The sequence below is a fragment of the Juglans regia genome, chromosome 14 (assembly GCF_001411555.2).
Source record: "Juglans regia cultivar Chandler chromosome 14, Walnut 2.0, whole genome shotgun sequence".
NCBI lineage: Eukaryota > Viridiplantae > Streptophyta > Magnoliopsida > Fagales > Juglandaceae > Juglans > Juglans regia.
The window spans coordinates 23,549,728-23,574,432 of record NC_049914.1 but is presented as its reverse complement, the minus strand read 5'-3'; the positions used below and the strand labels follow the sequence as shown (position 1 = coordinate 23,574,432).

At 39.2% G+C, this 24,705-nt stretch overlaps 1 protein-coding gene across 1 annotated transcript in view; it reads right to left on the bottom strand.

The window, feature by feature from the left end:
• LOC109000602 (proteasome adapter and scaffold protein ECM29) overlaps positions 1-24,705 on the bottom strand; it is a 70,946-nt gene that overhangs the window by 13,376 nt on the left and 32,865 nt on the right. The window contains exons 18-24 of the mRNA XM_035685382.1: positions 18,477-18,627; positions 18,204-18,373; positions 17,182-17,532; positions 13,761-13,928; positions 13,378-13,671; positions 12,948-13,124; positions 271-534 (exon numbers count right to left, since the gene is read on the bottom strand). Of these exons, the coding sequence (XP_035541275.1) occupies positions 271-534; positions 12,948-13,124; positions 13,378-13,671; positions 13,761-13,928; positions 17,182-17,532; positions 18,204-18,373; positions 18,477-18,627 (1,575 nt within the window). The remainder of the gene's footprint in view (positions 1-270; positions 535-12,947; positions 13,125-13,377; positions 13,672-13,760; positions 13,929-17,181; positions 17,533-18,203; positions 18,374-18,476; positions 18,628-24,705) is intronic.

Here is a 24,705-nt window from a genome sequence, read left to right as displayed (position 1 = left end):
TCTCACCACTTGAGCCAAGCCCTAAGAGTTCACCAGGGTGTTACAATAATGCATTCATCTTATCGCAAATAGATCAAAATATGATGCCTATATACAGGTTATAGCAACCTCTCATATAAAGACCCCAACTGTGTTGAAAGAGTCAACAAAGAAAAAAAATACACATTTTGCAGCACTATTTTAAAGCTAGTACAATGTTAACAGAAAATACCAATTGTTTTTCACTCAAAAAGAATAGAGAGCGTCATGATAATGCCGAACACTGCTAACCTTTGCAAGTTTCATAACAACTCCAATAGATGCCTTCTGGATGCTGTCAACTTTACTTAATATGCCTTCAGCAAGCAAAAAAGGTAGCACAATATCCATTGCTTGGCTTGCATCTGAGATGTCAGTTAATGATGCATCACAAAGTCTCATTGTCAATGAAGATACTGCACGACATAATTTGTCTCCAGAAGTGCGAACTGTCTCTTTTATGTCATCCATGGCTCGAAATGCTGCTGACCATAATTTTTTTAAATGCTTTCTGATCTACATGGAAAAAATATAGTTAATGGATACCACTATTGAGCAAGAGAGGAATGTTTAGAGAATTAGAAACATCACACGGGATCTTTTTATGCATATGAATACAGAGGCTTACTCCTGTTTGTTAAAAAGAGCAGTGGTGAACATGGGTGTGTGTAAAGCAGGATTCTGGTATGCAGCTAACATGATCAGAGCTTTACTTACCAAAAACAGAGATCGAATCAATAGAGTTATAAACTAGTTTTTAGGTCCAAACTACAGAAATGAAATGAGTTTTTCAATCCAACTAGAAAACAAGAATACTGGCCAAGCTATTTGATAGCCATAACCAGAATAAAGTATATAATTGAATAAAAATTCAAAATACATCTTTTTAAGTTAAAAATAATACATCTAAAAAGGCAATGTTCAAAACAAAACAAAAAATGTTGGAGTATGAGTAAAGTACTCCAATGCAATGCAATCATAGAGTATATACTCCAATACACAGTATTTTATGTATTCCGAAGTGAAATTGGTATGTATAAAATTAATAACGATGATGATAATAATAACAATAACAACAATGTTGAATCCAGTAAAAATATGTCCTCCTTTTTTTTAGTATTTTTTAATGGTGCGATTAACTCTTTTTTTCCAACAAATGCGAGTTTATATGTATTAAAAAAAACTCATGCATAATTATCACCAGCACATCTAAGAATTTTCCACTCATTTTTACGTTGGGAAGCCAAAGTTTCATAACCGGCTCTTCCTAAACTACAAAAAACTAGCTACATATTTCCATGAATTGTCTAAATGAGGGACAACGAACTACCTAGTAACTAGATTGATGGATGAAATTTAAAGCTAAATGAAGTTACACAGATATGATAAGAGACAGCAGAATTTCTTCAAAGATCATGTTGCATATAAGACCAAAATAACTATAAATAATGTCTGATACTATGGGCTCTATCTGTCAACTTTTTTTGTTTTTGCTACTGTAGCACCCTAAAAAGCATCTTGTAGAATTGTTGTTGCCTTATCTACTCACCACCTAGAAACATATTTTACTCTAAGTTATTAACTAAGGAATTCTTGAAAAGAAACAGTGAAGTGTGATAACCATAGCTTAGGCACAACTCCCCACTTAAGATACTTGAGGAGAAATTGGACTGGAAAGTTTGGGGCGAGTGAGTTTGGGGCGAGCAAGTGTTAAGTGGGCAAGACATGAGGCAAACAAGTATCGGGTAAGTAAAACGGTGGGCAAGATAAGAACCGAGCAAGTATCAGGTGAGTAAAACGTTAGGCGGGCATGCGGCAAGCAACGTACTAGGTGGGCAAAATAATAGGCGAGCACAGCCTGGGAGAACGAGGTAATTGGAACCCAGAGATTTAAGTGTCCCCAGATACTCTTAAGTTTCGAATGCTCAGAATACCCAAAGTGACTAGAAAACCTTAAGACAATGCATGGTTGCCACCTTTCATGCTAACTGCTTGACACCACACACTTATAATTTTGACACCTCATGCTTTTGTTGCCACCACATCGTATACTTGTCATCACCTGCTAGAGAAATAAAAAGTCTGGAATAAACAAACTTCACCCGGTTCTTTTTACTGGGCGGCGTTTTCACTTTCACATGGCTGTTTGCCCATACTTCCATCACCGAGATCCCCCTCAAACCTCCATAGACTCAGGCAAAACAACAGAGAGAGAGAGAGAGAGAGAGAGAGAGCTTATAACTCCTTCAAGAGAAGTCATCTACACCAAGGACTTTATACGGGTAAGTGCATTTTGCCCTTTTAATTCAGGTTATGATTCCTACGATATTCAGTTAGTGCAAGATTTTGGTGCGATGTAATCTTTGAATCCATGAAGAGTCCGAACTTGGGTGGTGTTTACTGTTTAGCTATTACATTTAACGTACAACTGGGTCTTTTAAATTGTGGCTGTCAAGCAGTGCGTTCAAGTTGAAGTTAGGTTCTGTTTTAAGCTCGTAATATGTTAATGACAGGTGATTACACAATGAATTACGAGGTCAGTAACTTTACTGGAACATAGGCTAAACAATCATATCTTTGGTTGAGTCTCCACTTTTCAGTTGTAGTGTTTAACGTGTACAGCTTGGCCGTAACAGGGAAGCTTGGTAGTTACTACCCTATACTTTTTCTTTCCATTTAGAACTTCAGGAGAGTTAGATGCTTACTAAATCGGTTGGTGAAACGAAATAGCAAAGAGTTGTCTTAAAGGAGACACATTGGAGATTAGAGTTTGTAAGTAAATACAAACAAGTTCTGTTTCTGTTAAATAAGGTTTGGTTTCACCCTATGCTCTGAGTTTTGCATGATTAGGTGAGCATAAAATGCAAATAGGAGGATTATAGGGAATGCGAGCAGTAAAGTTTCACAGGCCATTTAGCGAATACTCTTTTAATTGAGCAAGCTTGTTAATTAGTGATTTTAGCAAGAGTTTTAATCAAAATCTAGCCTTGGTACAAGTGAATAAAAACGAAGTGAGCAAAAGTTGGAAGTTACCTTCTAAATATACTTTTGATGCGTATGATTGCATACTAACTGTGATGACAAAGAATCTTTTACTTAAGTGTGTCTGTTGTATGCTTATATGAAAATATCTCAAGAACATGGCATTTCATTTTTTTTTTTACAAGTAATAAGAAGTTTTATTAAATCAAGTAAATAGGCATAGTCTAAGTACACATGAAGTATACAAAAGAAAACATCTAAATAGAAGCTAGGAACTAGTAGAAGCTAAAAGAAAATCATGAAAATTGTCCCCATTCAAAACAAGAACATTCACCCAAAGACATAAAGTAGGTAAGAAAAACTCTGTAATTCCTCCCAGCGAACGTTCTCTATCTTCAAAGCATCGCCCATTTCTTTCCAACCATAAACACCACATCAAGCATAACGGAATAATGGAATCATCTTCCAAATAGCAGCAATACGATGACTATCAATGGACAGCAACACTGCCCATTATTCTTTCCTTATTCAACTCTTTCCTTATTTCTCTAGTTAATATTTGACAGATTGTAACTTCCATGTATAGGGCTAGAATTAGGCGCACGCATAATGATCTATTTCCATGTATAGAATTGCTTTGTACAGATTATATAATATACAGAATCCTCAAGGCCACGGTATTTCGGCCATTCACACAATATTTTGACATGGTATCAAGAGCTGGTTGCTAAGGTTCTTCTCTCGCTTAAATTTTTTTTGTTTTCTCGGTTTCGTGTTTCGGCGTGTGCTGTTCTCAGTGCCGACGTGAAAGCTTCCTTGTTTTCAGTCTTCTCCTTCTGGATTGGTGTTGTTGGCACCTTCTATTTCTGGTTTGAGCAGTTTCTGCACCTTCTGGTTTGAGCATTCTTAAACACAAGTCTCTCCTGTGTTTTGGTGAGGTCTGTGCTGTTTCTCGGTGAACCTGACGTGAAAAATCTCATTTTTTGGCACTTTCTCAGACTTTCGGCACGTCTGGTTTTCTCGGGTCTAGTTTCTCTGTTGTCACAGCAGACACTTGTGGGATTTTTTTGGTTTTTTTCTGGTTTCTGTTGTCGCAGCAGCCTCTAGTGGGTTTTTCGGTTTGGTCTGGGTGCTCTGTTGTTGCAACAACCTCGTGGGTTTTTTCAGCTTGGTATGTGTGTTTTGTGGCTCTCGGCTTCTTTGTTGAACCGTGGTTCGTGACTTCCGAAACTTTCATTGTATTTTTTGGTCTCTGTTGATTTCCGTTGATGTTTGTTTTTTGCTTTGTCTTGGGATTCCTTTATTTGTGATGGACTATGCACCTGTGTGTCCAGTTTACGGGCACATATTACTCTACTTGGGCATTTCAGTTTGAACTTTTCCTCAAGGGAAAAGATCTTTGGGGTCATATTGATAGCACGGATGTCGCTCAAACATCCACTACTAACAAATCCAAGGATCTCGGGGGAGACTTCATGGGCTGTACTTGACGCTCGGATTATGTCTTAGCTTCTTGGATCGGTGGAGCCACATATTGTTACCAACTTGCAGGCTCATCGCTCTGCTCAATCCATGTGGAAATACTTGAAGATGGTTTATCATCAAGCTAATGATGCTCGTCATTAGCTTCAGTCTTTCCATCCAAGACTACTACTCGGCATTTCAGACTCTTTTTTTTTTATAAATAAAAATATTATATATACATATATCAATAGGAGTAACCGAGTACACTGGACGTATACAAGAAAAACACCTAGCCCATACAAGAAAGCTCATAATGACCCAAAAGCCCATAAAAACCAACCCAAAATACACCAAACCCAAATTGGAAAACTATCATTACACCTCCCCGACCCCATCCCCTAGATTCCTTAAAACTAATCCTCAACCCGAACATCACAAAGCCCTCCCTTTACCCTTCCCTTGACTTGAGCTACCTCCCTTAGGATCGTAGTTAATTGCCCATGAAAGGCATTTCTAACTCTTTGGCATGAGTATACTGATTTGGTTATAGCGGATGTTCTTGTTGCCGCTCTTTCAACTATTCAGACTCTTCATGAGACTAGCCGGCATGATCAAACTACGCCCGGAATATGAATCTGTTCGCTCCTCTCTACTAAACAGATCTCCTGTTCCCTTTCTTGATATTTGCTTTGGTGAGTTACTTCGCGAAGAAAAACAACTTAGTACTCAAGCTATTCTGAAGCACTCTCATGACAGTTCAGGGACGACAACTGTGGCTCATGCTACCCAAGGTCGAGGACCACCTATGAATTCTAAAAACTTGCAGTGTTTCTATTGCAAGGAATATGGGCATATTGCTGTCAATTGCCCTAAGAAATATTGTTCTTATTGCAAGAAGAAGGGTCATATTATCAAAAAATGTCGTATCTGCCCCCAGAATCGTTAGGTCCAAGCATTTCAGACTTCCGTTATTGCCCCTCCAGTAGCGTCTTTTGCAACACATGGCTCTTCTTCAAGTGCTTCCTCTATTCCTGCACCTCCTGTAGTGAATTACTACACACCAGAAATGGTGCAACAGATGCTAATTTCGGCTTTATCAGCAATGGGGTTCCAAGGTAACAATTCTACTAAACTCTGGTATGTGGACTCAGGGGCCTCTAATCACATGACAAATAATCCCACTACTCTGTGTCATATTCGACCCTACATTGGTCAATCTGCTATTCAGACCGCCAATGGTAGTTCTTTGCCCATAACTGCTGTCAGAGATGCCTCTTCTAAGTTCACTGATGTGTTTCTTGCTCCTCAGCACAATTGTGCTGTTAATTTTTCTGGTGATGGTTGTGTTGTGCAGGACTAGGTAAAGGGGAAGCCGATTGTGAAGGGACCTAAAGTGGGGTGCTTGTTTCCACTATTTTTGCTTGTTCCAGCACTTTCTTCAGTTTCTTCTATTCAGTCTTTTGCTTGTAATAATGTTCCAACTCTTAGTATGGTATGGCATCGTCATTTAGGCCATCCCAATACTCAAATCTTATCACATGTATTGAACTCTAGTTTTCTTGGTAATGAAGAACGTCCTTCTTTATCTCTTGAGTGTGATTCCTGCAAACTTGGTAAAAGCAAAACTCTTCCCTTTCCTTTGCATGCTAGTAGAGCTTCGCACTGCTTTGATCTTATTCAAAGTGATGTTTGGGGACCCTCCCCGGTTAGTTCACATGAAAAATTTAAATATTATGTGACTTTCATTGATGATCACAGCAGATTTACTTGGGTCTATTTTCTTCGCTCTAAATCTGAGGTTTTTCATACTTTCACCGAGTTTTTAGCATATGTTCACAATCAATTTTCTGCTTCTATTACGACATTACGCACAGATTCTGGTGGTGAATATTTGTCTACTGAGTTTCAAGCATTCTTGGCTTCCAAAGATATTATTCATCAACGTTCATGTCCTGCTACTTCACAACAGAATGGAGTAGCCGAATGCAAAAATCGTCATCTCCTAGATGTGGTACGTACTCACTTGTTAGAATCATCTGTTCCATCCATATTTTGGGTCGAGGCTCTGAAAACTGCAACTCACTTGATTAATCGTTTACCTTCTCAAGTCTTACACATGGAGTCTCCCTACTTCCGCTTGTTTGCTAAGCAACCTAGTTACGATAATTTTCGTACCTTTGGTTGTGTATGTTTTGTTCATTTACCTCATCATGAGCAACATAAATTATCTGCTCAATCTGTTAGATGTGCATTCATTTACCTCATCATGAGCAACATAAATTATCTGCTCAATCTGTTAGATGTGCATTCTTGGGATATAATGTGTCAAAAGGGATTTGTTTGCTATGATCCTATATTACATCATACACGCATTTCTAGGAATGTTATTTTCTTTGAAAATCAATATTTCTTTCTTGTGTCCTCTATGCCCTCCTCTTCTACTGTGGTCCTTCCCTCCTTTGAGCAGCAGTTCTCAGATCTTCATCAAGTCAGCTCTCGCTTAAATCCAAGTATTGTGTATACAAGACACTCTCGCCCAGAGTCTCTTCCGGTGGCTCTCCTCGAGTGTCGGCACCCCTGGATAGGTATGGGTTTACTTCTTCCAGTTCTGGCAATTCTATTTCAGCTCTTACTGTTGCATTGTCGAATTTTGATATTCTCACATCCTACTCACAAGCTGCCAAGCATGACTGTTGGCAACAAGCTATGCAGGAAGAAAGTTCCGCTCTAGAGGCCAATCACACCTGGGACATTGAGCCATGTCCTCCAACAATTGTTCCTCTGGGTTGCAAATGGGTTTATTCAGTCAAGGTTCGATTTGATGGAAGTTTGGATCGTTAAAAAGCTCGGCTTGTTGCACTTGGGAATAATCAGGTATATGGTGTTAATTATGAAGAAACATTTGCTCATGTGGCTAAGATGACTACTGTTCATACGATTCTAGCTCTAGCTACTTCTAATGATTGGCCACTACATCAGATGGATGTCAAGAATGCTTTTTCACGGGAATCGTAAAGAGTGTATTTATATGAAGCCACCCCCAGGATTGTTTTCTTCTTCGACTTCACATGTATGTAAGCTTCGTTGCTCCCTTTATGGTCTCAAACAAGCTCTGAGGGCCTGGTTTGATAAATTTCGAACCACTTTATTATAATTCTCATTCAAGCAAAGCAAGTATGACACTTCCTTGTTTCTTTGAAAATCAAACATAGGTATTGTTGTTCTTTTGGTTTATGTTGATGATATTGTGATTACTGGTTCCGATTCTATTTTATTTGGCCAGCTCAAGACTCATCTCTCTGAGTCCTTCCATATGAAAGATCTTGGGTCTCTCACATATTTTTTCGGTCTTGAGGTGCATCGTAGTCCATCTGGTATTTCTCTCAACCAACATAAGTATGCTAGTGATCTGGTGGCTACAGCCGGCCTGCAGGACGCCACCTCTGTTGATACTCCCATGGAATTGAATGTCAAGCTTCGGAAAGAAGAGGGTGGCTTACATGTTGATCCCAATTTATACCGGAAGTTGGGGGGTAGCCTTGTCTATCTCACCATTACTAGACCGGACATTTCCTTTGCAGTACAGCAAGTCAGTCAGTTATAGGCTGATGCTGAGGGCACTTGGGCCTTTCCTTCAGGCACTTCTCCTCGTGCGGAGATACACGCCGTTTCAACACTGGTTGGTGTGCATTCTTAGGTGATGCATTGATCTCCTGGAAGAGTAAGAAGGAAGACAGAGTCTCTAAGTCATCTACCGAATCTGAGTATCGGGCGAATTCCGAAATCTTCGAGGTTGTTGCTGAGCTTCTGAAATTATTTGGCTTCGAGGTTGGCTTGCTGAGCTAGATTTTTCTGAGACCGATCCTACACCTCACATGCTAATAATATGAGTGCTATTCAGATCACGGCCAATCCTGTCTATCATGAGTGCACGAAGGATATTGAAGTCTACTGTCACTCCATCTGTGAGGCATTTGAAGCTCGTGTTATTACTCTTCCACATGTTTCCACTGAACTACAAATTGATGATATCTTCACCAAAGCTCTCACTCGCCATCGACATTGCTTCTTAAGTAGCAAATTGATGTTTGTTGATCAACCTACATCAATTTGAGGGGGGCTGTCAATGGACAGCAACGCTGCCCATTATTCTTTCCTTATTCAACTCTTTCCTTATTTCTCTAGTTAATATTTGACAGATTGTAACTTCCATGTATAGGGCTAGAATTAGGCGCATAATGATTTATTTCCATGTATAGAATTGCTTTGTACAGATTATATAATATACATAATCCTCAAGGCCACAGTATTTCGGCCATTCACACAATATTTTGACAATGACTACCCTTAATGCTTTTCCAACAAGCCAAAAGATCCACCATCGTCTTAGGCATCACCCAAGCAATACCCGTCCTACCAATCGTCCCAAATTGTCTTAGCCACCTCACAACGAAAAAAATAAATGGTCAACAGATTCACCATCTTTCTTACACATGAAGTTGTCAAGATGTTCCCAAGAGAAGCCAACCAGAAAAAAAAAAAACCTTGCTTGGCACCATGGATCTCCAAATGCACTTCCAAAGAAATTGACTAACATAATGGCAAGTCAACGCCTTGTAAAATGAACTAACAAAAGTTTTGGAATATAGCGTGCTATCAGAATCTCTCCATACTGTTTCAATGAAGGATTCTCAATGATCATCAACTTCTTTGTTTGCCATTAACACTAAAGATGGGTTACTCAAAACTGATCCTTATTGAAACTAAAGTTTTCAAGCTCTTTATGGAAGGTAGTCGATTGGTGCGTATTGTAGTGCGAGGTAGAAAGGTGGTGAATGAGTTGGCTTTGGGATCCTCATCAGTGAAATGGGTGGTGCAATATTGGAGGAGTGTACTTGCTCAAATGGAAAAAAAAGGAATTTTACAAAACCTCCCCTGTAAGTAGCAGTGCCTTCATCACACAAAGAGGTTCTAATGCTTATGGAAGATTTCTTACTCTAGTGGAATATAGAGAGGGTGGAAGAAGAAGCCTTAGCATAATCCATGAAGAAGTGGAATGGAAGGGCTGGAAAAAATTGGCAATGGAGCTTCGTGAGGTGCATGAAAGCGTGGGAAAATCTGGGAAGAATTTATCGAAAGGGGCTGGAACCATCTAACAAAAAGACTCGGTAAAGGGCCTTGTTTAGTCGTACGCGTAGGCTGTCTTGACTTCATGTGATGGTTCGGCCATTATATGAGTTCACTGTAGGCCTAAGGAAGCACTGGGAGGTTTTAGGGAGGGGGGCGCTTTGTTCAGTGGTCGTGGTGCAAAGCAGCTAACCTTAAATAGCCTCAAAATGGAGGTTTTAGGGTCCATTTGGTAACATGACTGTTCTAAAGTATTTTCAGATATTCTCAGATATTTCCTTTCCAAACATTACTCAAACACAAAACACTTTTCAATTTCAATTTTTCAATTTTTCAATTTTTTTATCTAATCATTACAACTTTACCAAACTCCCAAACAAAAACAAAATCATATAAATTTTCCAAACTTCCAAACAAAAATAATATTAAAAGATTAGATGAAAACAATTTTTTAACTTTATAATATTTTTATTTAACTTTTTCTCTCATCTTTCCCAAAACTCAATAAAACATCTTAACTCAACCCATTTCACTACTATTTACAGTTATAATGAGATATTCTAAGTATCCAAATGGGGGCTTAGAAATGAGGGAAACGGTAAATAGTTTTATCCTAAGGGTAAACCAATGATACAGGTTGGGCATAGAATCCAGCAAATATGGCCTCAAGACCCGTAACCCAGCGTTGGCGGGCTAAGCCCAGGAATGGGCCCAGCCCTTTCGTCAACCCAGCCTCCAGAACTGAGAAATCACCGTTGGAGCCAATGAACTATCGAACGGGACATCACAGAATAGGATGCAGGACGTGGGCGATTTGATGGATGACAACCTGGTCCGCCGTTGAGGTGGCGACGGCACCAACAATACTTGAGGAAGTCATACCTGTCTCGAAGATACAAAATGTTGCCGGAATTGTGGCCTCACCAAAATTAAATTAAAACTAAGTTTAGGAGAAATAATAAACTTATTAATATGTATCCAAAATTTTTTTGTTATACAATATTAGACTTCTTAATATAGAATCCAAATTGAAAATAGAACAAAAATTAATTAAGGTTGACGATCTAGCAGAAAAATAGTTGAGAGGTTTTATCCTCTAGACTTCATTAAGCAAAAAAAAAAATTATTCAAGGTCTCAATTATAGCATTATATGTTTAATGTGACATGGAAATATCTAGATTGTGACAGGGAAAAAACTATTTAAGGTCTCAGTTGTGGTTGGGGACGGCTCTGAAATTCGTTTTTGGCATGATCCATGGTGTGCTGGTAAGACTCTCCGTGCTGTTTTTCCAGATCTTTTTCGTATTTCTCAAAATGAGGATGGCTGAGTTTGTGGATTGTTCCAATGGATCTCCGCAGTGGAATGTTCTTTTTTCTAGAGCTGTAAATGATTGGGAAATGGGGGCTGTTTCTGAACTGTTTGGTTTCTTGTATGCTACTCAACTTGGGAGGGATAGGAGGGATAAGATGGTCTGGATGCTGACTGGTAACAAGAAGTTTTCAGTTCGTTCTTGGTATAAGACGTTGTCTAGGCCGAATGCCTGGGGTTCATTCTTTTCCTTGGAAGAGTATTTGGAAGAATAAGGTGCCATCAAAGGTTGCATTCTTTCGCTGGTCTACTTCTTTAAGGAAGATTTTGACGTTGGATAATCTCACGAAGCATGGATTAATTGTTTTGGAATGGTGTTTCTTATGCAAGAAAAATGGTGAATCAGTGGATCATCTATTATTACACTGTGATGTGACCAGGTGGTTATGGAATGAAGTGTTCAATAGGAGTGGTACGGCTTGGGTGATGCCTTGGAAGGTGGTAGATCTTTTTGCTTGCTAGAGAGGTTTAAGGGGAAAAGTGCAAATTGTCGTTCTTTGGAATATGATACCTTTATGCCTTATGTAGTGTATTTGGTAGAGAGGAATGGTCTATGCTTTGAACATAAGGGGAGGGCTCGGGGATGAACTTAAAATATTTTTTCTTTAATTCCTTATTCCTTGGGCTTCGGCTATTATATTTAATGGAAATAGTATCCATGATTTTATTGTTTCTTTTTCTAGTTCCTGACATGTAATAGGTTCAGTTTTTGTATACTTTCTATGTACTTGGCTTTGCCTTGTTACTTGTCTTAATAAAATTTTTAGTCATAAAAAAAAAAATATCTAGATTTTACATGAAACTTGATAAACTAGCTTACATACTAGAAAGAAAGATGACTTTCTAAGAGATCCCTTGAGAGTTTCTATGAATATTTCATTACAAAAATAATAATGAATAAATATTATTTCATGAAACATTATCGTTAGAAATCTGAAACATATATTAATGAGGGTACCATGGATTGGGAGTTGGAGGTTATCACAGAGTTCTATGCAGCACTGTATTCCGTACATATGACTGAGGGTACCATGACAAGATGATTTGGAGCCCTTCCAAAAAAGGTAAATTCACGGTCAGATCATTTCACAAAGTTTTAACGAGCCCAGGCATGCCCACATTCCCATGGAAGAGCATTTGGCAGACAAACGCTCCTTCAAAGGCAGCTTTTTTGTTTGGACAGCAGCATTGGGCAAAATTCTCACCACAAATAACTTAAGGAAACGTCGGGTAATGGTGTTGAACTGGTGTTTGCATGTGTAAGAAAGATGGCAAATCAGTCGACCATCTGTTTCCACATTGCGAGGTGGCCATGACCATGTGGGATGATATTTTTACAAGACTTGGATTATCATGGGTCATGCCTCGTAGACTAGTGGATTTTCTAGCAAGCTGCTACATTGCTTGACAGGAAAAACTTCTTGCCCTTTATAATGATTTCAAGAAACTCCAAATGTAACATCGACTAGTCCTTTAGGAGTATCAACCTAGGTATGTATCCATCACTAGTGCTTAGTGGTTATTAGGTGTATGTTGTATAGACTTACTGTGTACTTGGGCTATGTCTTTTACTATCAATAAAGTTTTACATTTATAAAAAAAAAAGATATGGTTTGGGCTTTCCATGGGTTATTACAGTCCTCATTGCACCCTCCACACACAGTGAAAGAGAGCTCTCCCCACACTGCATGAGGGATCTCCCTACCACCACACAAGGATCTCCCCTCATCCTATGGTGTGGACAGGATAAGCGAGGATCTCCCTTACTGCAGATGGCACAAGCCCTCTTTGCAAGACATAAGAGTATGGAGGTAGGTGATCCCTTCATGCATAAGATGAGTTACCAAATAAGATCTTCAATTACATTCTAAATCAACATCCTAATAAGCACAGGATGAAATTTTGAACTAAATTCCAAAATCGGTAGCATAATATCTACTGATGGGCCAGTAATTGCTTGAAAATAATTGATAAAAATCTCCTTACCTGATCAAATTTTCGTCCTTGGATGATATCTGCAAGGGCAATACAGGATGCCTCACGAGATCGCCAAAGCCTTGACCCACATTGTACCAACAAATCATCAATAATGAGATCGAAGTTTTCATCAATTGTTTTCTTTGAGTCTGTCACCAGTGACTTCCAGATGAGGGCCATTGCATCCTTAAATATTCCGCAAACAAAAGTTCATGAGTAAACAAGAAGAGATTGTTATATATTTTGTCATATCATTTGAAATAAGTGGGACGTAGAAATGCCACTTTTGGAATCATACACAAGACTGCCAAAAATACTCAATAATGTCGAAATGATGTTGATACATTATGAAATATGTAATTTTTTTTTTATCAGTAAAAATATGTAATATTTATAGTGTGATAATTTGTTGAACTAGTGAGAGCCCTCAACAATGTACCTGCACATTTTTGTCAGGATCATATTGGTAACGAACAAGCCTAGGAATCAACAAACGTAAGTGTGGCTTAATAGCATCCCCAGCTTGCTTTGCTATCTTAGAAAACCCAAAAGCAGCACCCCTCTTAGAATTTAAAGAAACTTGATAATTAGCAAGATCCATAAACTTATAAATTAAGTCTGGCTGCCCCATCTCATTTGCTAAGCTGCAAAGCTCCTTATATGTGCTCAGCTTCCCTCCACTAAGACTTTCACCAATAGCACCATCTTGAAACACTTCAGAATCTTCAACAAGCTGCAATACAAAAAAGCTGGAACCTTAATCTTAAATGCACAGAGAGAGAGAGAGCGAGAGAGCAATACAATATCAGAATACCAAAATACCTTGATGGCTCTTTTCCTCTTCCCTGAACCAGTCAGATTGCTTACAAGTGCATTCACCAAATTTTTCTTCATTGCTGCATCACCAAGTTCATACACTATACTCATGCCATGTGAGGCCAACTCTTGTGTGAGTTCATTTTGTTCCCCAAGTAGTTGTGAGAAAGCCTCCTGCACTAATACCAAATTATTCAACCCTCCAATCCCAATTCTGGTATTACAAGAAGCCAGAAGCAATAGAATGTCCTAAGAACAAATGGCATCCTCCACTTTTTTTTTTTTTTTGATAAGAAATTTCATTGATCAAAACTAGGTAAAGCCCATGTACACAGGAAGTATACAAAAGAGACACCTAGTTACGTTCTAGAAAGCTGAAAAATGGCATCCTCCACTTAACCATTTGGTGTTAAAAAACAATAAACAAAACACTTGGCTGTCCATATTTCTCATTGACAGCTTCAGCATTTGCACTATTTACAGCAGAAAAGATATCTTTTTGCAGAAAATATCATCACGTTCAAACAACCGAAGAACTGAGAATCACCTTCATGCCTGAGCCTGAAAATTTCTAAACTTTGAAGGTGTTTTTTGAACACCAATACAAAACCTGTCTTTTCTGACAACTCATTTATAGAAGATTGGAAAACTGAGAAACTCATCCCTACAATCAATCTACTACAAATTTTTTGATGGGTAATCAAGAAGATTTATTTATAAGAGAAGGCATAGCCAAGTACACACTACTACAAATTTGTGGTAAGTAAATGATAAATTTATGCATGCTGTCCATTCTGACAATCTGAGTTCCGAGTTGTAATTTTAAAAACATGTTTATAACTAATCACATCATATAACTTGATCATACTTGGAAATACACACTGATTACTAAAAATAGATTTTTAAGACCATGTTGAAAGCCAGGAGTAGAATAAACCCAGCGCTGTATACACCATAGTCACTAAAGGCCATAGGTCGTAACCCAGTTTGAGTCATTGCTTGTTTAAGGCACAAATTGGACTCAAAGAGAATGACACCACAGTCACAAGGCTGGTTACACATCTCGCACTTTCACACACATGCTGTCATGTATACAGACACTTGACCATGACAGCCTAAAAGCTCAATTTTAGGCCCGACAACAGACCTGGACAGAGACCTTAGAAGGACTATAGGACCCCACAAATGAACTAACTAGCCCTAGCACAATAAACCTTTCCAACCACCTAAACAGTGGGATATACATGCTAGAAGTACTAACTTTAAGGGAATTTTAAGGGCCTTGAGTCTAAACGATGGTAAGTATAATCTAGCTAAACAGGTATCATTGCATCTAGTACACAACTTTCATGTTTAACATGGGTAAATGTTGTGATTAATCATGAATGAAAGTATAAGTTTCTTTGAAAACACATGTAGAAACCAAGGAAATCATATCTGTCCAAGTATGCTATGTAACAAGGGACTTTCAGCATTAGCAATGCCAAATCGTAATAGCTACAGATGTTTTTATTATGTTGATAAGTGTGGAAGTTGAGCAAGCTAGGAAGCAAGGTCAGTATACCTTTGTTTCTTCAATTTCAATAAAATGTTTCTTTTCGAAATTTGTGTTTTAAGTAGTAAGCTTTTTCTTTGGCAGCCCTATTTATGCATAAAAAATATGAAAGAATGAGAATGTAAATTGTTTGTGCGTATGCTTCCACTATGTGATGTGAATATAATAAATACTTATGTTAAATGATGAAAGAAGGAAAGGAAAGGAACCTGATATGACTGTATGAGCAACATAAATGAATTTTAAATGTTTTCATCAACCTTACGCCTGTTGAGCAATATTGGTACGAGAGGATCATGTGCAGACGGCAAGCCATCTTTTACAGTCCACCAAGAATGGCTAACTCAAGAACACCTAGTTTATAGAGTGATTTCCATCTCCTCGACTAGGTTCCACCTATGGCTGCAGGCATGGAACCATGATGTTCAAGTTCTTATACTTGGGGCATAAATGTGCATTGCCAACCAGAGATGAAGGAAATGGTTTGTGATATGTGTGATCGTTCTTGAAGTCTATGCATGGTATTTAAAGGTGAAGATTTGTTTATTATCTTGTTTCCTGTAGGATGTATATACTTACTGAGTACTTACAAAAATATTATTTATCAAAATGTATATACTTACTAAGTATTCACTCACTTTATTTTTATGTTTTAAACATCCCAGGTATTGAGGAGATTGAAGATGGGTCAGTAGGCTAGACTTAGCATTGGAGACCATGATCTAGCCTTTAGAGTAATTCTATTATTAGAGAGTTTTATTTATGAGGACCTATTATGACATTAAGAAACTTTATCAACTTTTCAGCGTATGGATTTTCCTAAACTTATGATTATTTGAATTTTATTAATAAAATTTTCTATTATGTTTAATTGTTTACGGATCTTTTATAACCTGGCTCATGGAATGGAAATGAAAGCAACATATCTAACCCTAGAGGGAAAGGGGTGTTCTACTTACAGTGAAGCCCTGAGCAGAATCTTATAGAGAATCCTAAAGGCAAGCAACGTCTACTCCCTTGGTTGTGCTCTACGAAAGAAACTGAGTACAAGTGGCATTGACTTCAAGAATGAAACTTCAACAAGGGTGCACAATGGATCTCTGTTTTATTCTAAAAAACTATTTTGCACGCTTCAAAATTCTTAGGCAAAAGCTAAAACAATTCAACCTCCTTGCAAAGGAGATGCTCATTTCAAATCAATTACTCTCTCCCAACCAGTCAAGGTAAGAATCTTGGAGAGGAAGGCACTTGTGAAGCCATAGTCTTATTAGAATCTGCCACATGCACTTCATGCATTGTCATAAATGCCGTACCTCAATTTTTCTTAACTTTGGTCAATTACATCAATGGAGGCTACTCTTTTTTAGGTCCATACTCTTAAACGAGGGGAGACGAGCATAGCAAAGAAGGGGAAATGGTCCTATCTAAATCTCTTCGTGTTCTGCCATAAGAACTTAAGCAAGTGTTTCCTGGATTAGGAGTTGTGGAAAGGACTTTGATTTTCTTATCTTTACAAGTTAAACTTAGTACCCCGGACTTCAGTGGACACAGTTTTTCTTCTATGATATATGCTGGCTTCTACTTTTTCAATAAACAGAACACAAACAATAATGACCAGTTCAGCAATCACTATTTCTTCATTCTTTCCAATTTCTACAGTTTCAAAACTTTTAAATTCCAATGTACGGCCATCTCATAAAACTGCAGCACTGCAGAGATCATGTGCGAACTGCCTTGAAATTGAGTACACATGCTGCAGTCAGAAGACCAGAACACTTGGCAAAAGTCCAGTGCAAGCGGATAACTCTCAAACATATGAAAGAGAAAAAAAAAATGAAGGTGAATATGTTGACTTCTAGTGCAAGGGAAAACCTGAATTTCAGGAAGCATTAACTGTATGGCCTGTTGATGGCCACAATATATTGTTAGTGATAGTAGCCAGACAGTTCCGGCACAGCGCTCTTCTTTTCTGGTACTGTATAAAAGATCATCAAAAAGCTTTCGAGTAATTGCATCTCTAACCATGATGCTATAATCTTCATTCAGCTCAATTTTCCCAGTAGAACTATATTTTGAGAGAGATGCGCTCATATCTCCAGTAAGGAACTTCGAAGCCATGGAAAGAGAAGTATAGTTCGTTTTGAGAATCACATCAGCAGTCACAGGTACACCACCCCATATAAACGATAGAGCCTCCCCAGAAGCAAAGAGGATATCTTCAACCTGTACAACCCCAAAAAACGCGATTATTAGTGGTTTTCCAATCATAGAACTGAACAAAACCTGCCGAAGTCGATCAAATTTAAAATAGAGGTGTCAAGAAATAAAAACAAACTGAGAACCAAATTTCATGTGCAAGTATATAAAATCAGAAAGTAAAATGTGCAAGATAAAGAGGAATGAAATTTCCATATGGGCATTCATACTCCTGTTTTCAAATACATTTGCTTCCGATGAGAACCAACTCCTAGACAGCACCCCTCAAGACATATATAAGCATTTCCTCATTTTCTGCGAAGTTTATTTGACTTCAAAAAATTCAATAATATTTTTGCAACCTTTACCTTAGGTAAAGTAAATAAGATAATAAACGTCGTCTCAATTGTTATAGATATGGCAACTAAGGCTGCTGTTTCCGTTATTATATAATTTTAAGACACAAGGTCTCGCCCATATAATATTGAATAATTTATGGATTTAACCTAGACCAACCAGAATATACACATATTTGGTTGGATCAGTCTGCTGTTGACTGGAGTAATTTTTTGTGAAGCAAAAAGAGAAATGACCATCTTTGGCCTGGTTTTGGCATTAAAAAACTGGAAAAACGATGCTCATTTCACTACTTATGAATGTACTGAAGCACAGTCAGTACTAAAAGGAAAAAAACTCACCTTAGATCGGCTGAGACTGAAAATCAAGTTGAGGGCAATATTTAGAAGTGAAGATGATGTTTCCTTTACACAGATATGTCCTATGGATATAACAATCTTTGGGATTGCTTTGATATCATCACCAGAGAGTAGCTTCCTCAACTTTTCTTGTAAAACCATCAGAACATCAACTGCAGTGTAATAGATGGGTTAATGATATCTCAAGTCTTGGTGCAAGAATATTGCAACTGCAGTTTAATACACTAGATTTCAGCAGAGGGAAAAAAAATTCACCTGAATTAGAATCAATAATAACTGGGGGCAATGAAACACTAAGCCCAATATGGCCTAGTGCCTGCATTGCAACTGAGGCCAGTGGTGCGGTCTCAGAAATAACAACATCAACCAGGCACTTAAGTGTATTCTGAAACAATGACTCTGGAATCTGCCAAAAAATGTCGGACAAAACTACAAACATAAGTGCTGAAACAGAAACTGATTTTCAATATGATTTGCTAAATTAAGATCCATTTATTTCAAGCTTTTCTATTTAAAAGAACAATCCCTCCCTCCCTCTCTCTCTCTCTCTCTCTGATTGCTGTTCGGTCCATGGTGGTTCTCGCTGGAGACTCTTGTGTTGCCAGTTTTCTTTGTCCTTGTTGTGATTTTAAATTAGTTTTGGCCCGTGGGATTGTTTTTTTTTTTTTCTTTCTTTGATAGGTAAGTTTGGCCCATGGGATTGTTGAGTAGCAAATCTTTTTTCTTGGCAAACGAGGGTTTTTCAGTTTTACAAATAACCAAATGATGCAGAGGGGCAAGCTCTCGAACCCTCTCCCTCTGCCTCTCACTCTCCCCCGCTATCCCTCTCTCCAGATCTCCCACTCTCCCCCTCTCCCTCTCCCTCTCCCTCTCTCTCTGTGATGGCTGTTTGCTCCATTGTGATTCTCGCCGGAGACTCCTTTCTAGCCATTTATTGTGATGATTTCATATTAGTTTGGTCTATGAGATTGTTGAGTAGGGTACCCAATGAAGACAATTCTTTCGAGTTCTGGGCAAAGGAGGGGTTTTTAGATTTACAAATAACCAAATGATGCAGAGGGGTAAGTAAGATTGGTATCCATGAGTATGTCTGTGTGGGCTGGCTTCTAAGGATAATGAAGACGTTGCACAAGGGTCCAAGGAATTTGTGAAATCGTCTAGGGTGGGAAACAAAGCTTTTCTTGCCCGACGGTGTTCTAATCCCAAATCTCCCTATAAATATCTCCCTTCTGCGTGTTACCTAGAAAAAAACCATAAACCAACCAATCCAACACCGTGATCGATTTTGTGTTCAAAATTTTAGGAAGCAACACTACAAGGTAAGTAACTTGCTCATAAATTAGGATTAACGTACGTTAGTTAGTTATATATATTATTATTAAAGCCAATTCTTCGGAAGCCAGTGTTTACGTACCACGCATGTCATGATATTTGCAAGCACGTCATTCATCATGTTTCATTCTACATATTATATTTATGTATGTATTATGCATCTCACGTTGCAATAAGACATGTAAGCTTTCATAAAATCAAATGTAAGATAAACTCAAAATAGCTAATCAGATGGTCATTCAGATACATGATCCTAATGCGAATTTATGGGTGGACGTGCAAGCCACGGACCTAAGCGTGGTCCACCATAATATGCTAGAATATTATTAGTGGCTCCCCTTGCGGCTGCGGAATGTCGGGCCAGTGTACAACCTTGCACACAGGATTAAGTGTGTGCTAGTAAGATAAGTATGATAAGTAAGATAATTCAAGATAAGTCATGCATAGCATAAGAATGCGTATGAATGATCATGATTTTAAGTTCTCAGCATGAAATGTTTTATGAAAAAATCTTAAAGTATGTTTACATTATGATGAGTTTATTACTAAGCCATCGACTCATTTTAATTTCTTTTATGTTTTTAAACCAACCCAGGTCAGAATATTTATGAAGGTAGAGCTGCAGGACAAAACTTAGTCAAATGAGGCATGACAGTGGCCTAGATCATGTACATAGAGTTTAAGTTATGATTTTTTATGGTACAGTTTTTGAGAAATTTTAACAAATGCTTCCGCACACTCTCAATATTTTTTTTTATAATTAAACGATTGTATTAATAAAAATAGGCATAGCCCAAGTACACAATATGGTATACAAGAGGTAACACCTATCTAGGAGGGGGAAATGGAAATAAGAAAATCATAAAGATCAAGGCCACTAAAATCAACAACTTTGGCCCATAAAACCAAAGTTCTAACAAAAAATAACCTCAACTCCTATAGTGTGCACTGCTTGTCCTCAAACGTTTGGTCATTACGCGCCTGTCATACGCACCACATAACACAAATAGCTACCATCTTCCATATAGCTGTAATTTGTGGAAAACCGCCTAGATTTGTCCAATTGGCCAAAAACCAAACCATTGTAGCAGGCATAACTCGAGCTAGCTCTAACCATTTGAATATCTCATCCCATAAAGCTCTGGCAACCTGACAATGCAAGAGGAGATGATCCACAATGTCACCATTGTTTTTACACATACAACACCAGTCCACTATGATCACCACGCATTTCTGCAAGTTGTCCATCATCAAAATCTTGCCCAAAGAAGCTATCAGCTCTTTGAGGGCTCGGTTTTATGGAAGACGAGTTGAAAGAAGTCCTCAAAGCTATCAACTTCCCAATCTTGGGCAGCCCTAGTAAAGATCACATTCCATTGGACTAGGCCCCCAGATATCTCCATGAGTTCCGCCACTGAAGCTTCTTTCTCACTTGCAATTCTGAAGACTGAAGGGAATGAGTCCTTAAGGGCATTTTCTCTGCACCACAAGTCATGCCAGAATTTTATTCTTGAGCCATCCCCCAGCACAAGTCTAGTGTGGCGGGCAAACACCCCCATCCTCATCTAATGTGCCTCGACACTCCCACTCAATACGCCCCTTGTACCTCCCAAGTGCTCCATCTCCCCCACATACCTCCAAATTTACATTCAATCACCGACTTCAAGAGCTTTCGGTTCTTGATTGTATCGCCACAACCATTTCTCAAGGAGAGGCCCAATTGAAGACCCTCAAATTTCTAATGCCCAACCCACCAGAAGAAATTGGGGAACATACCTTATCCCACTTAACCAAATAGAATTTGAATCATCCCCTAGACCACCCCAAAGAAAATCTCAATGAAGTTTCTAAATACGGGCCGCCACACTCACTGGAATTGAGAATAATGATAAAAAGCAAGTTGGTAAATTTGACAGAGTGCTCTTGATTAACGTGATCTTGCCACCTTTCAACAAGTACAGTCTCTTCCAACCTGTCAATCTACGTTCAATCTTCTCAATTATTGTATCTCAGGTAGGTAAGGCCCTTGAGGCAGCCCCCAGAGGAAGACCAAGGTAATTCATGGGGAGAGATGAGACCTTACATCCAAGAGTGCTGGCCAGCTGCTGAATGTTGCGGATGTTACCAACTGGAACCAACTCAGACTTGGCTAAGTTCACTTTCAAACCAGACAGCCTCAAAACAGAGTAGAACTGCCCTCAGTGCCTGAATATGGCTTTGTTCTACCTCACAAAAAAGTAAAGTATCATCTACGAACAACAGGTGAGAAATGTTAAGAGAATCACCAACCGAAAATCCAACCACATAACCTCTGTTAACCAAGCCGAGACCATTCTGCTGAATGCCTCCATAACAATGACAAACAGGAGTGGGGACAAAGAATCCCCCTGTCTTAACCCACAGGAGCTGTTGAAGAAACCCACCGGACTGCCATTCAACAACACCAAGAACTTCATTGTTGATATGCACCATTTGATCCATGAGCATCATCTCTCCCCAAAGCCACACCTCTCAAGCAAGTAAAATAGGAACTCTCAATTAACATGATCATATACCTTCCCCATATCCAGCTTACAAAAGACACTCGAGTTGCCAGATTTGAGTTTACTATCTAGGCATTCGTTGGCAATGACAACTGAATCTAGAATTTGCCTGCCCCTTGCAAATGCGTTTTGGGGTTTCGTAATGATCAGCCCCAAAACCTCCCCAATGCGATTTGCAAGCACCTTGGAAAGAATCTTGTACACCCCATTCACAAGACTAATGGGTCAATAATCCTTCATCTCCAATGCCCCAATCTTCTTAGGAATGAGCGCAATTAAAGTGGCGTTAAGGCTTTTTTCAAATTTTACAACCGAGTAGAATTCCCGGAACACCTGCATTAAGTCCTCCTTCACCACATCCCAACATGATTAAAAAAATCCCATAGAAATGCCATTTGGACTCAGTGCTTTGTCTTTGACCATCCTCCTCACCACCCCATGAACGTCTATCTCCTGAAACGACCTCTCCAGCTAAGAAACATGCTGGTGGTCGATGGACTCAAAGGCTAATCCATCAAGCTTAGGCCTCCACCCCACCTGTTCGGACAACAAATGTTCAAAGAAACCAACAATATGTTCTTGAATCACAAGGGCTTTTGTGCAGACAGCACCATCTATGTTCAACATCTCTATGGCATTAGTTCTCCTATGCAAATTGGCCACTCTATGAAAAAATTTCGTGTTTCGGTCGCCTTCTTTCAACCACAATGCTCGTAATTTCTGAGCCAAGAGATCTCCTCCAATAAGGTAACCCTCTCTAATTATGATAATAATTCAGTCTTCCGGGAGCTTTCTTCCATAGAGAGAACCTGCCCTCCTGTACCCGCTCTACTTCCTGTAACTCTGCCACCATAGACTTCTTACGTTCAGCTATATCACCAAAGGATTGGGCATTCCAAAGCTTTAAATCTGTTTTCAAAGCTTTTAGTTTGCCCTCAAAAATGCAACTGGGGGTGCCATGAATCTAGTATGAGAACCACCATTGTCTAACCCTTTCAACAAAAACCTTCTGTTTTCAACCACATATTTTCAAATTTGAAATACAGAGTCCCTCCTTGAATACCACCACAATCCAACAAGATAGGAAAGTGATTTGAATAGAGGTGAGGAAATCTCTTTTGGCATAGCTCTGGATAATGTGTTTCCCACTCCGAGGAGACTAAAAATGTCCAATTGAGACCACGTTTGATTGTAGGACCATGTGTATGTTCCTCCCATAAGAGGAATGTCCACCAGGCCTAGCTCAAAGATACACTCCGAGAATTCCATCATTGCTGGCCGCAACCTAATTTCTCCCGATCGTTCACTTGGGATAACATTGAAATCTCCGCCAATGCACCATGGCAAGTCCCACCAGCCATGCACACCCGCTAAGTCGTCCCATAACAGTCTTCTTTCGCTGTCCAAGTTCGGCCTGTAAATACCAACAAAGGCCCACCTGAAATTATCTTATGCACTCTTAAAGGAGCATGTCACTGTGTATTCCCCGATGTACTCCTCAATTTTCTACACCACCCTTCGGTCCCACATAACTAATACTCCTCCTGAGGCCCCCACTAATGCAAGGTAAGCCCAATCTACATATGGACAGCTCTATAAGCTACGAAAAATTCTTCTTGAAATGGCTTTCAATTTAGTTTCTTTTTTTTTTATTTTTTTTTTATGTCGGGGAACCTCTCCAAGGCAGGGCCCTTCGGACCCACCCCTGCAGAGTAAATCCCGATTCCGAGCACCGCACCCTCGAAAGTTTTCCTACACGAAACTAGTTAAATCGCTGGCCTTTCACCAGGAGGTGTGGCCCCTAGAGATTGTTTGCACCCAATGGGATTTGAACCTTGGACTTGAGGGAAGCATACCCCCAAGCCCAAGGCCTTTACCACTTGAGTCAACCCCTAGAGGTTTCAATTTAGTTTCTTGTAGGCACACAATGTCCTCCTTCCACCCACAAAGCAAGTTTTTTATCCGAAGTCGCTTATTGGCCTCATTAAGCCCTCGGACATTCCAGGATATGATTTTGGGCTTTATAAAGAAAAAGCTGGCACCTTCCTTTCCGATCTTGCTTTGCTTCAACTTCTCTCATAATTAATAGACCAAGTCAACCTCTTTAGCCCCTTCTGTTTTTTTTATCCTCATGTCTTAATCTGATCTCGTCCAGCTTCGATGGCCGTAAGCAAAGCCATGAATTGCTCCTCAAAACCCGAGCATTCAAGCCCCACATAGTGTTGGATTTTCAACACCATATGTAAAACCCAATCGGAAGCTCGAAGCTAATCTGGTACCAGATAATTTAGGGGTGTGGGCTCCCCTACCATGTCAATCTCGTCCCTACTTGCCCCCTGCAACTCCACCGACACTCCCATCTCCCCCTCATCATAGAAGGACCTGCAATCCTCCTGAAGGAAGCCTTGTGTCGAAACTAAGGATCTGCAATCCTCCTGACCCTCCCTCTCTTCTGGTATAAAAATAAAGCAACGTCTACCACCACCATCGTACTCCACTAAAGCCATGTAGCAGCCACGGGCATTAGAACACCTCTGCGCAATGAAGCTTTTGTTCCTCTCCCTTGTCGTGGTGTAAAAATCCTTCTTTTCGCCCCTCAGACAGTCCTC